General features: G+C 30.1%; 1 protein-coding gene across 4 annotated transcripts in view; it reads right to left on the reverse strand.

The window, feature by feature from the left end:
• LOC106461342 (splicing factor, suppressor of white-apricot homolog) overlaps nucleotides 1–13,194 on the reverse strand; it is a 48,609-nt gene that overhangs the window by 30,867 nt on the left and 4,548 nt on the right. The window contains exons 1-3 of one of the 4 annotated variants that reach the window (XM_022388221.1): nucleotides 7,073–8,385; nucleotides 4,637–4,803; nucleotides 2,486–2,602 (exon numbers count right to left, since the gene is read on the reverse strand). In XM_022388221.1, the coding sequence (XP_022243929.1) occupies nucleotides 2,486–2,602; nucleotides 4,637–4,646 (127 nt within the window). In that variant the 5' untranslated portion in view covers nucleotides 4,647–4,803; nucleotides 7,073–8,385. Of the gene's footprint in view, nucleotides 1–2,485; nucleotides 2,603–4,636; nucleotides 8,386–13,194 lie in introns of those variants that run through there. The other 3 variants (XM_013921159.2, XM_022388222.1, XM_022388223.1) reach the window with 3 other exon arrangements.

Raw genomic sequence — 13,194 nt, forward strand, 5'->3', positions numbered from 1 at the left:
AAATTTTATTTAAACTACTTTTTGTTTATGTTATACCAATTAGAATAGCTAATAATCCATATTTTAATAGTATACAAGTTTTAAGTTCTTAATTCTAAAGGAAATATATAAAACACCTTCTATTATTAAGAAGGGATACCCAACTTGAACCCAATTTGTGGAGAGAGAGAGAGATGCAAATGTGTAACACACATAACAAATTTTGTCTTAGCATGTCATCATCCCTATTTTATCCATCACCCCTCAAAAATATAGGAAATTAAATGTAAAATGCTCTCTATAAAATCGTTATTACTCAAACAGACCATAATTTTTATGACCTTCAATTCTGTTTTGTTACAGAACTATCAAAGAGAAAATCAGAACCATCATGTTGTAGTCAGTAGCCCAGTATAGGATATCCAGAGTTTGAAAACAGAGATCTGGACTTGGTTCCTTCTTGCTTGGTAATATAGCTAAAGACAGAGGAATTGTCAGAATGAACCATAACCACACACCCCCACAGTAGTGAAAGGACATGATACAGAACCCAATGAACTGCCAGAAGTTGTAGGATGTTGATATGGAGAGTAGCCTCCTCGACTAACCATGGACCCGAAATTTCTTGGGAATTAAGGAAATCCCCCAACCCACCAAGCAAGGTTGGCTCTGATTCCATGTGGAAGGGTGATGAAATGATCCAAGGAACTGGGGAGAAAATCCACTGGTCAAGAAATATCCAATAAAGGGAATGCATGTTTGCCCGACCCCAAGGGAATGAGAGCTTCCAAGGAAGTCCACATCCCCATAAGCCTTCATGACTGCCTGCTCCATATCTCGAAGCTGAAAGAAGGCTGGGCCCGACCGGGATGGGAATTGAAGAGAATACAAAATGAATAAGATACTTCATGAGGGTAGTAAAGGACTTCTCCAACTTGAGAGGTGAGCAGTAGAGAGTCAACCATGTAATAGTGAGTCCAAAGACCCAGGGAGTGAAGATGATATGCAAAAAAGCATACTACTTGACAAAACACATACAGAGATGAAAGGAAAAACCAATTGGCAGCGAAAACTTTTTAGCAATGCTTAGAGGGCAAACCAGGATCGAGATAGAGAGAAAAGGCAGTGCTGTTTCAGAAAGAATATCAGTAGAAAAAGATGTTGTAATGGTCTAAAGTAACTCGCCACTACAACCAGGGTTGAACAAAAAAATATTTATCATACTTTGACAGCCACAGAAATCCAAAGTGTGACTTTAAAAACATTGAAATATAAAGTTGATAACTTACCACACAGTAAATAAATACGTGCCTGACCAGGATTTGAAACAAATGTTAATGAACAATATATATAAATCGAGGTAGATAAATAAATCAATAAATAAATGAATCAGGAAAAAAAGAAAACAAACTTAATTTCAAAATAACAATATTCCATATATTTAAACTACAAAATCACTAACAACATTTAGTGATAATACTCTTCAGCTATATTTCGTGAACTAACTTGTTAAAGTTCAGTGTAGGTTTTTCATTCACTTGTTAGATCACGAGATTACAAATCAGTGAACATAATTTTCATACTCTTGTGCAACACTAATGATATCTGTATGTCACCACTACAGGAAACTGATGCCAGTTTCATAATACATACATATTTATTCAAAATATATGTGATAATCTAGAATGTGAGCTAGCATTTTAATGTAACTAAAAATTCACAGATAAACTAAATGATAGAAGGAATAATAAATGAATGCTAAACAAAACCATAACCAAATAAAAACAAAATTGACTATCTCACACTGTGTATGTTCAGATTGGATCAATCATGTGTTAGAGTAACCTCTTTCATGTAACATATAATAAGTCACATTATGGTAATTATGTCATGTGACTAGTAATGTAAAAAAGCCACATGACTGATGTGTCAAGTCATCCTCTGGTACTATCAAGTCATTTACAGGTGGATGTTATAAAATTCATGATAATTTATTACATTTATGGTCAGCTTTTTTTATTACACTTACATTTATTACATTTACAAGCACTACATGCCATCTTATAAAGACAATTTAAAGTACCTTCACCTGTTATCTATTTAATAATTTTGCATTTTGTAACAGCTTAGCTCATTCCATAGAAGTCTAAAGTTATAGTATCTACTGACAGTATTTTCATAATTCCACTTTTTGATTTTAACAATTTTTCTTCATCATCTAAATATGCAAGTGAACCTTATAAATCAGATTTTTCAATACTTTAAGAAAGCTTTAAATAAAAAAAATTATCATAATTCTTGATAGTTTCAACAGTTTAACACTTCAAATCAGGAAAGAGTCCACAAATATTCATTGGCTGTTTTCTTCTTTATATACAAATGCAAATTTACACACATATAAACATATCTGTATAATAACTACAACAGTTTAATTTCTATGATACATCCACTCATTAATGCATAAAATTCCCTATTAACCTGAACCAGTCAAAGCCTAATGACGTACCTTTCCTCTCTTCCGACTCAATGCTTTCATCATCTTCTCGACTTTCGTAGTTAAAACCAATTTCATGGTATGCCTTGCCTGATGCCAGTGAAGCTCTCAGTCGTTTCACTTCTTCCTCTGTTAAGTGAAACAGATTAAAAATGACAACAGCACATGGTTCAACCTCACTTCTGGGGCAATTTAGGAAAAAATTACAAGATGGGATTTATATACAATGAAGAATCTTGCATTGAAGTGTCAAATTTTACTCAAGAGAGCTACACTCAAATGACTAAACATTTCATGATTTTACCAAAATAACAAGTTGAAAGAAACTCATTACAATAAATGTTTTGTCGAGTCAATATATATAACATACAGAGCTCTCTTAGAGATCTCAAGACATTCATAACACTTGTAAATATAAATTAATTAGCAACTTCAAGAAGCTGAAATGATTTTTACCACATTTTGCAATGGTTAACAAAATTTTCTAAGTCTGAGAAGGGTAGCCTTGACATTTTGCATCACTTCCACATGGCTTCAATATATGCTGACCTGAAAGGCACTACAAGTAGTAAATTACAAATAATACAACAAACAAATATATGAAAACATAATGATACGTGAAATTATCATGACTTTTTTGACAATAGTTCATCTAGTTATACTTCTTTAATTACAGATTGCTGCAATTTAATTAAAATGTAAAAGTGTATACATCTTACATTAAATGCAAGACATTTATGGTAATGTACTCATGATGACTCAACCTTATACTCAATTTAATTATTTTAGCTATCCCTTATTTACACTGTCAGATCTTGTTTAAGAAAACAAAATTTTTGCTACTAAGCAGTATAGCCCAAATATATTCTCTGAGTACATGTATCTCAACTCTGTACAGTGATCTGACAATAGTTTCCGTAATAATTAGTTTAAACTTGGCTAAGCCTGATACAGACTTAACAGATGGTTACACATTGTTCATTAACATGTCTCAAGATTGGTTTATAGGAACTGATGTTTAAACTTCATAACAGCTGTTTAATATATGTAAAGCTTGTTCAACAAGAACTGTTATTCAATCTTGGTAACACCTATTTAATATGTGTCATTTTTGTTCAACAGGAACCGATGCTTAGAAGTGGTACCGGCTGTACTTCTTAAGTTTGTTAAACAAGAACTGATGTTTAGGCTTTGTACCAGCTGTTTAATATGTCTCAAATTTGTTCAAATGAACTGATGCTTAGCTTGGAAGCAGCTGGTTAAAATCTCAAGATTATACAGCAGGAACTAATATTTAAGCTTGGTAAAAAACTGTTTACATATCTATAGATTTTTCAACAGCAATTGACAATTTTATATCACTTTTAACCTTGATGACAGATAACATAGTCACTGATATGTTTCTGAGCTGTTCAACAGGAACTGATACAGAAATATGTCATACTTTATCTTGTTAACAGATGGTTATGGTTATTTAGCATGTATCAACATAGTTCAACAGGAACTAACATCAGAATGCTAAATTGTCAACAACAAATAGCTGCACACACCATTATTTCTTTCACTACGACTTACATACAGATTCTTTCTCAACTCTCATTAAACACCAAAGGTGCTAATATTACTAGAAAACCTTTCTTAGATGTATAATTAATTTTTTTTGTTTTTGGGTCTCTAAGAAAAATCTGAAATTAATGAATGGTGGTCTTATGTTTACTAGTGTAATGTTTTCCCAATTATCTGATGTTCTGAACTCTGCATGAGACCTCTTCTTTCTCTTTCTATCTTATGAGAAGATAACTTTTCCTGAAACATTGTGTAGTTTACAAAACTGTCTGCCCATTTCATTTATACATGGTCACCAATTTTTTTAAAAAGTGTAAAAATATTATACCATTATCATAACTTAATAAACATGCTAGTTTTAATTAAATAATTGTTTTATTTTACTTCCAATTCATGTTTATTTAAAGTGCTAATTAAAATGTTGTCAGTTTACAACTTATAAAATGACAGTTTTAGAGCATGTTACATTATAGATTTTAAGAAACTTGCTGTTGGAAAACTAGCATGTTATTAATATAAAGTTGTCAATAATAAAAATTCTGTTAAAACGAATGAAAGAAAAAATGTTATTACATGTGAAACACCAGAAGCACCTACCCTCATACATTTCCTCTTCCTGAACATCTTTGTACAATTCTAAATATCTTTCTTCCTCACATCTTTCTTCTATTCTTTTTTCAGCCTCTGTTAAACCTCCTAGAGGATCTATATCAGGTTTGGGTTCATACCTTTTCAAGTCATACAGGTAGCCACGAGCATCATATCTGCCCACATCACAGAAAGGAACAAACAATTCATATTAGACACTATAAAAAGAATAAAAATTTACTATTTTAACTTAGTTCTATAAAATTTTCATCCTTGTTTGCAGTTTCCTAGATAGAAAGCAAAAAAATAACATCATGCTTACACATATAGATAACCAGTAACAAGTGTTTTCTGTTTGCAAAAACACAAGCATAAAACAAAATATATAATCTTTACATTCTTTAATAAGACCAAACCTTAATAACTCCTGATGAATATATATTTTTTTATATGTACTCTATACAAATTTAAGCATACTTCACAAGCCTATCTCTGATAAAGAATTCAAAAAATTAATGAATAGTTGTCTGTTAAGTTGTATAGAATATCACCTAGTCTGGCTAAATTTTGATATAATTCCTGGTGATTCAGGTCATGTTTTTCTTACAAGGAACATATTGAAAGTTAAGTGATGATACTGAATAACGTATTAATAGGAAATAGCTTCCATCCTTTACAACCAGCTGTGTTTACTTGTTGAATTTAAAAGTTCTAATGAAGTTCTCCGAGACTCTTTTTCCATTTGAGTTGTTAAACACTGAACCTGCTGACCTATCTAATCTATGACTTTCATTTTAAAGTCTGCACTACATAATGCATACTTATTTATTGTCACTTTTAAGTAAAATGGAACTGTAGATTGATGAAAAGATTAGAAACCCTTACAAATGCTGAAAGTTACTAAAACAAAAAATTCATGAATAAATCTTTAAAATACTGATTTTATTTCATCTATGAATTAGGTAGATAATGTAATAAAGCAACATCTATTAAGTAATGAACCACAATGAAACAACTATTGATCTTTGCCCAAGAAAAGAAAATATACACACAAACATGTATATACTAAGCACCCAATTCAGAAAACTGTACAACTTTCAAAATAAACAAAAAAATAAAAACAGCTTTAAAACTAATGCAAGTGCTACATTACACACACACTGATTGTAATAAGGTTTAAGACATTGAATGATCAATGGTCAAGAAATGACTTTCAGTTTTATTCAAGTCTTAAAACATATTTCTCTTTTAAACATAAAATTAGTACAATTATCCAAACTGGACACAGTAGTCTTATACATGTTCATTAAACATTTCTGTTTATGTTTTAATTATTAAATAAAGTGTTGAATGAAAAATGGAACCATCAATATTAAGTTTAAAGCATCCCTTAGCAATAATCAAAGTAAATATCCTAGAGTATAAGGATAAAAAAAGTAAACGTAAAAAGTAAAGGATCAAACATTCTATGAGAAAACAATGTAACATCTGACAAGGTTCAAATCAGTAAATAATTATGTATGATAAAACCTTAGAAGTTCAACACTGTTTTATAACATACTTACCAAGAATTTAAAATGCTTTTATACCAAGACTAACAACATTTCACCAACCCAGGGAATGTGCTAAACTGCTTCACTATTTAAATTTCACTTTGTGACCTTGGCCAAATCATAATGGTATCATGACTGTTACTCTGTTTTTATGAACTGCATTACAGTTTTATATGTATACTTTAAATCTTTAACTTCTTATGCCTGTTACATACATGGCATAACAAACATGCCTAGAATGGAATATGCAATCATATTAAACCTTATAAGACATTTTATTTAACTGACATTTTATACAGCATATTTATAAGATAATAAACACTAAGGAGGTAGAATAGTAAGAGAATTAATAACATTATGTAAATTACTTAACCAATTAAACTGGTGTTTTTCAAGATATATATTTTTTGCCTCAAGATAAAATATTAGGCATAATGTTTTCTTATGCCAGAATGACAAACCAGTGTCTTCAAATTTCTAATATTTTTTCTTGTTCAGTGTACAATATTCTATTGTATCTAATCTACCAATATTGTACACTTGAATGTTTTTACATTCACAATCCCTTTGTTAGAGTTCATTAGACAAGCACGAATTTCACCCTATTATATAACGTTTAAATATTCAATTAACAAAACTGACTCTTCTAGCCAAACTTAAAACTTTGGATGCAAGTTCACAATAATACAGATCAAAGATCAGAATTATTTTGAAAACTTAACTATTACAAAACAAACACAAGAATTATAAAAATTAACTCCAACAAAATCAGTTTCAAATCTTAATTTATAAATCTTTTTTATATTGCTATTGGAGCTAAAAGCATTCTTTTTGCACTTAAATAGAAGCAAATTTGCATATTCCCTGAGGCGTGTTACAAAATCCCTCATACCCTAAACATAAAAGAATCCTTTTTTCCCAGATCAGTTACATGTTCCTCTTCAATCCTCAGGCTGACAATCTTCAACCTGTATCTAAGGTAAGGGCAGCAGCTGGCTCCAGTGCAGATCCTGGAGTCCTTCTACACCAAAAGTTCCAGCATGACTGCATCATAAAGTTGGCATCTGTGAGAATCCTTAAAACTGGATAAACACATTAGATCTCTAACAAGTTTCTGATTTTATCACCATAAGAGGAATGTAATTTTTGTCTTATAACTAAAACAAGTTAGAGGTAATAAAGCAATTCTGTAATAAGTACATAACACTGTTCTTTATGTAACAACAGTCTGAATCAAAATGTGATCAACTGAAAATATGTATTCAGTCAACATAATTAAACACAGGACACCACTACTATCAAGTTCTAACAACAAGCATGTAAGGTGTAAAGGTTTAATGTACAATGTCATCCCTTCCATAATTGTAATTTAAGTGTTAAGGGGTCTGCTTGCACCTTTAATTAATTAACTAACATTTGAAATTAATTTAATGGTATTCAGGAAAGCTGAAGCTTCAGAACCTGAATGAAATAAACTATAACTAGATTTTGAAAAGCCTCAAAGAAAAAAAATCTTCCTAGTTATAAATTTTGTCAAACTTTTGCAAGTCCATAAAGAAACTACACATCTCAAATATTATATATGTAGTTAATCAGGGTTGTTTACTAAGTGCTACTGGATCTTTTGACACACTTATAAAAAATATAAAAAAAATATCAAGATAAGCAAAATGAAAGAATTCAAGATTTTTTTATGAGTTGTAACAAGTTCCTCAGCAAACACATTTGGACTGCCATGTTTATAGTCATCAAAATACAATGCTTTACAACTCCACTGTTAATGCACTTCAGTTAAAAAAATATGTACTATAGTACACAGAAAATGAAAATAATAAGCTAGCAGTTTAGTTCTAAATGCACTAATTTTTAATAATTTAAAAATTATAATACATAAGAGCATGTATATATACACAAAATATTTGCAAGAGCTCATATTAAATTCTTAAGAAAGGTTGTATTTTTCTTATTAGCTTATTAAGTTGCATGAACATGACTAACATCATTTATGAGCAATCTGGATGGCTCATGTGAAAAGTATCAGTCGTAACATTGCCTTCAGCAGATATGACCATGGTATGTAAAAATGGTTAAAACGTACATCTTTACGTTAAAACGTAAAGCTGAGCAATTAGTTGAATTTGTTAATTGATTAATTGCAAAGAGACTAGGGAAAGGGAAAGCTAAACTAGTCTTTATTTATAAATGTTGCAGTAAAAAGCCTATAAAAGATGAATAAAAACTAACTTTTTTTTTAAATAATGGGAAAACTGTTCTAATTTTGATGGGGAACAAAAATTTAAAATTAAAATCATTTCAATTTGTTTATATGAAAAACAGTGGCCACATTTATATAGAATTCTGCAATACATATGCATGAAATTTAAAAAAAAAATGCAAAACGATCAATACTGCATCTTGAAAATGAAGATGTAATGAAGAAAACTTTCCAAGCATGTTTTTAAAAAACAAAAAAGCCACATAAAAGGCTTGTTAAAAAGTTATCTCTATATAGGTATGGAGGATAGGTTGGCTCATTGGATAGGAAACTGGTTAGATGAAAGAAAGCAGAAGGTTGTTACAAATGGAGTTCAGTCAAATTGGAATAATGTCATGAGTAGGGTACTTCAGGGCTTAGTGTTAGGACCTTTTCTCTTCTGAACTTTCATAAATGACACAGATGAATGAATGGTCAATAGATGAATTAAAGTAACTGATGACATTATAGTTCTGTGTGTTGCTGGCTGTTGGAACAATACTACTGCCTTACAAAAGGATTTGGAGTATTTGATGAGTTGGGTAAATAAATGACAGAGGGCTTTTAATTATAACAAATGTATAGTAATGCATGCAAGATATCACAATTTGAATTATGAGTATAATTTTGATGGGATTACCCTTAATTATGGAAGAAAGATTTTGGTGTTGCAGCTGATCAGTATCTTAAGTCATCCAAAAATGTGCCATTGCTAGTGGCAGGGATAATAAAATTTTAGGTTGTTTCTACAGAAATATTGAATACAAGTCTAAAAAGGTTATAATGTTATTGTACAGGTTATTGGTTAGACCTCAGAAAAGACACTGAATTGTTGGAAAGATTTCAGAGGAGAGCTGCTAGGATAATACCTGGGACAGAAAAATTATCATATGAGGATAGGTTAAAACCTCTGAACTTTTCTTTTCAAAAAAGAAGAGTTGGAGGGGATCTGTTTGAGGTGTTTAAGATTGTTAAGGGGATTGATAGTGTTGATGCATCATCTTTTTTCATATTTAATGGTTAGAATGGTAAGACTGGGGGACACAAATATACATTTTGTCAGAGAAGAAGTCATCTTCAGCTGAAACAGCTTTATTTTTCTAACAGGGTAGTTGGCCTCTGGAACAGCAGAGGGAAACTTGATAAATATTTGAATGATAAGGTCTGGTTTTGAGGAATTTCTTTTTTTTTTTTTGGTTAAGTTTAATTTAGTGAATAGGACAGCCTAGTTGAACCAAAAGGTCCATTGTTGTCCTTTATTGTTACGTTACAATAATTTAGGATTAAGATACTGTTGTGTACAACTGTAAATGAAAATATATCCAATGTGGTATTAAATCTGTAACAAGCTGAAAATACAATTAATACTATTCCATGGGTTTATCCCTTCAAATTTTCAAAAGACTATTAAAATTAAATTAAGTAACTCTTCATGAAAAATAATTCTCTTCCAATTTGATGAGATAAAATTAGTAAAGATTCTTGTCACAGCATGTGATAAATAATATATAATACAGATAAAACAAATTAATGCTAGTCCAAGAAAAACAAAGAGTACAATATTTACTATTTGGCAAGGAAACTTGCTATGACACTAGAGGTGGGCAGTTAACTCGATTAATTGATATAAATGATTACATGTAGATGACATCTTTGCAGAGATTAAAATAATTCATAATGTAAACCAAATGAAATATTACAATAAATATCAAAATCCCTGTAATGTGAAAAAAATCTTTAATTACAGACATTTTGGAAATGTTTTCTAATTTCATCAACAACTTTACAAGTATAAAAACATCATAAGCTTTTAAGGAGGAAATTGTTTACACAGGTAGAAGTTTATAAGAACACATTAAAATGATTAGTATATGCGCGTTTTACAGTACAGATTGTAAGAAACTGTAGAAACACACACACTCATGCTTTGAAAGCAATAAATCAAACAACTTAAAGCTTACTGTATAATTAAGTGTTTAAGATGACAGCCAGACTTTTATTTCCCTTTTCAATGCTTCCTACTTAGCTAGTTATAACCAAACAGTTTTGTTCCTGTAAATCCGTTGATGACCTAAGAGTACTACATACTGTTATTAGTCTATGTCTAATAATTTTTGACAAACACAGTTAAATGAGTGATCAGCTTTTTTTTAGTGAAGAAATAATATTAGCTTCTTATAGCTTTTTTTTTTTTATTAAAGCAGCATTACCCTAAGTAACACTGGTTATGTTCGAAGCTTGTAATAAGTAAGCAATATATAAAATTAAAAATACACTATCATTTAGGCATACAAGGAAAACACAGACAACAGATAACAATGTTGCTAGTAATGTAACTACCAGTCACTTGACTACACATTCTTGAGTTGTATACAAGCAGAATGCATGTATACTGCCACAAAGTCATGTAGTAATGATGGGTAGTATTAGCTAGTATTTAGATTACTTCGATAGTTGAAATCATCTAAAATAGTAATAATCAAAAACACTAATTTTGACTAGTTAATAAACTTTGTAAGTCATGACAACAGATTAAGCTGAATAATCTTGAATTAAATGAAAATAATGAGAAATCATAATAGCAATATTTCATTTACTTGGAGAGTTGAAACAATTGGAAATACTTGTTTTGTTTAATTGACTATTTCATTTGACATTAATCAGTCTAATCAATGCTTGTAGGCAATCGGTTAATCAAATTAATCACCCATCTCTAGTTATGGTGAACACAAAAGGGAACTGGTGCTAAGCTGAAGCAAAGTGGTTGTGAATATGTTATTCAGATCCACCACACTGCTCATTGTTTATCTTTGAGTCTTTCTCACACAGCCAACAATGTGCCAATGACAAATGTGTTTTCTAGGACATTAAACTCATTATATAAGTTCTTTAGTATAAGTTCCAGTGAAATATAAAGTTTTGAAAACACTGGATGAGGTATATTGTTATGGACTATCCACATTAAAGGAGCCTTAATTATGATAGTAAATCAACTACACAGCTGTCACTGTTTGAAGCTTTGAGAGCAACTTAGAGATGTCTTCCAGCATTTAAACAGTTAACTAATTGGTCAAATGACCAGTCAAATAATCAAAAACAGATACTAGATACTGTAAATACACATCTAATAGCCTCAAAGTTTCCCCACTCTGTTTTTTGGAATCTCAGAATTACAAGTTTCAAATCAAATAATAAAAATACTATTATTTTGTAAAAATCAAATATTTCTTACTTTTTGTACATATTTTTTAGCTATTATACATTCATTAATATTATGCAAAAGTTTAACTGGTCCTTGCTCTTCACCCACTCAAACCTTCTTAACGGAGTGATTTATACTATTTGGTATTATAATATCCTTCAGTTTTATGCAGCCACTAGCTATGATTTTTTAAAATTTGTAATACAACTCCATAATAATTATTAAAAACACAGTTATATGATATAATAATTGGTAATATCATTTATATTTATTTATGATTAAAAAAAATGTCAAAATGGCAACAATGTGTGCAGCACTGGCTTTCTTGTTGAGACAAACCATAAACTGTTTTTATTTTTTATGTGATTTGCATTTGTTAAATAACAGTTTTTTAATTATCTCCTGTTTTGTGAAGTATCTTTTAAAGAAGCTGGTTTTAATACCATTAACTCTTTCGCAGTGGGCTCAGTGTAAAATACCAACCCCACATATGCAATAGCACACAAGTATTTATTAGTTTTTATACAGTATGTGTATGTTCATAAATTTTGGTAGACTTTTAGGAAACATTAAGTCTTTTGCACACAGAAAATCAAATTTTCAATGAAGTATTTTTACTAAGATTTGTTTGTGAATATATCAAGTCAGTTTCGTTATTGGTCTGAGCGCAAAGTGATTTTTCACATTTTGATTAAAATTACTATTCTTTGTCCAAAAAAATCTCAAATTTAATTTTTTGTAATCTTTAAAACTTCCTGAATAAATATAAAACTTTTTTCAGTAAAACTTTATGTTTTATCTGTTATTACCTTAACCCTAACAATATACTTGATTATACAGCCTATAGACAAGTCAAGGTATGCCGAAAAGAAAAATTGTAAAATGTGAAATAAAATGAGCAGCTCTGTCCAATTATTTTTGTTATTGATCATAAAGTTTCAAAGTACTTATCTTGAGAGTTTTAACTTCTAAAATTTTCAAATCTATTTTCTATGTTTATTTTACCATCAGCAACTGAAGTAGAAATAATGCAATAATTTACCGCCCGTGTCATTAAACTATTTACGTGACAATATAATACAACACCTTTGAGTGCAAAGAAGCACATGTTAATCAGTATACCAACTTACGGCCGGCTCCAAAAACACAATAAAGTTTCTTTGCACAGTGTATGTATTTTCTGAAAGTTATTCACATTTTTCAACATTTGTATACAATTTGTTCAAGAATATGAACAACTTTGTGTTGCTTTACATGTACATACATTTATATACATGTATTTGTACAACTTTTCATTGCTTACTTTTACTGTACCTTTCTAAATGTTATGACTAAATGTATGTTGTAAAGTTTCTAATGCTGCATTACTCGCTTTTATTTTACCTCAATTTAGACAATTAGAAAAACACAAGCTCAGTAGGCCTACAAAATACAAATATTTTATTAATTACACTGATATTTCAGCTACCATACATTACACATGTATATATATGTAAATATATATATATATATATATTTAATCACACATGCATAAATTTTAGTTATTTTTCTTTAAAAC

Source organism: Limulus polyphemus, unplaced genomic scaffold (genome assembly GCF_000517525.1).
Source record: "Limulus polyphemus unplaced genomic scaffold, Limulus_polyphemus-2.1.2 Scaffold937, whole genome shotgun sequence".
In the NCBI taxonomy this organism is placed as follows: Eukaryota; Metazoa; Arthropoda; class Merostomata; order Xiphosura; family Limulidae; genus Limulus; species Limulus polyphemus.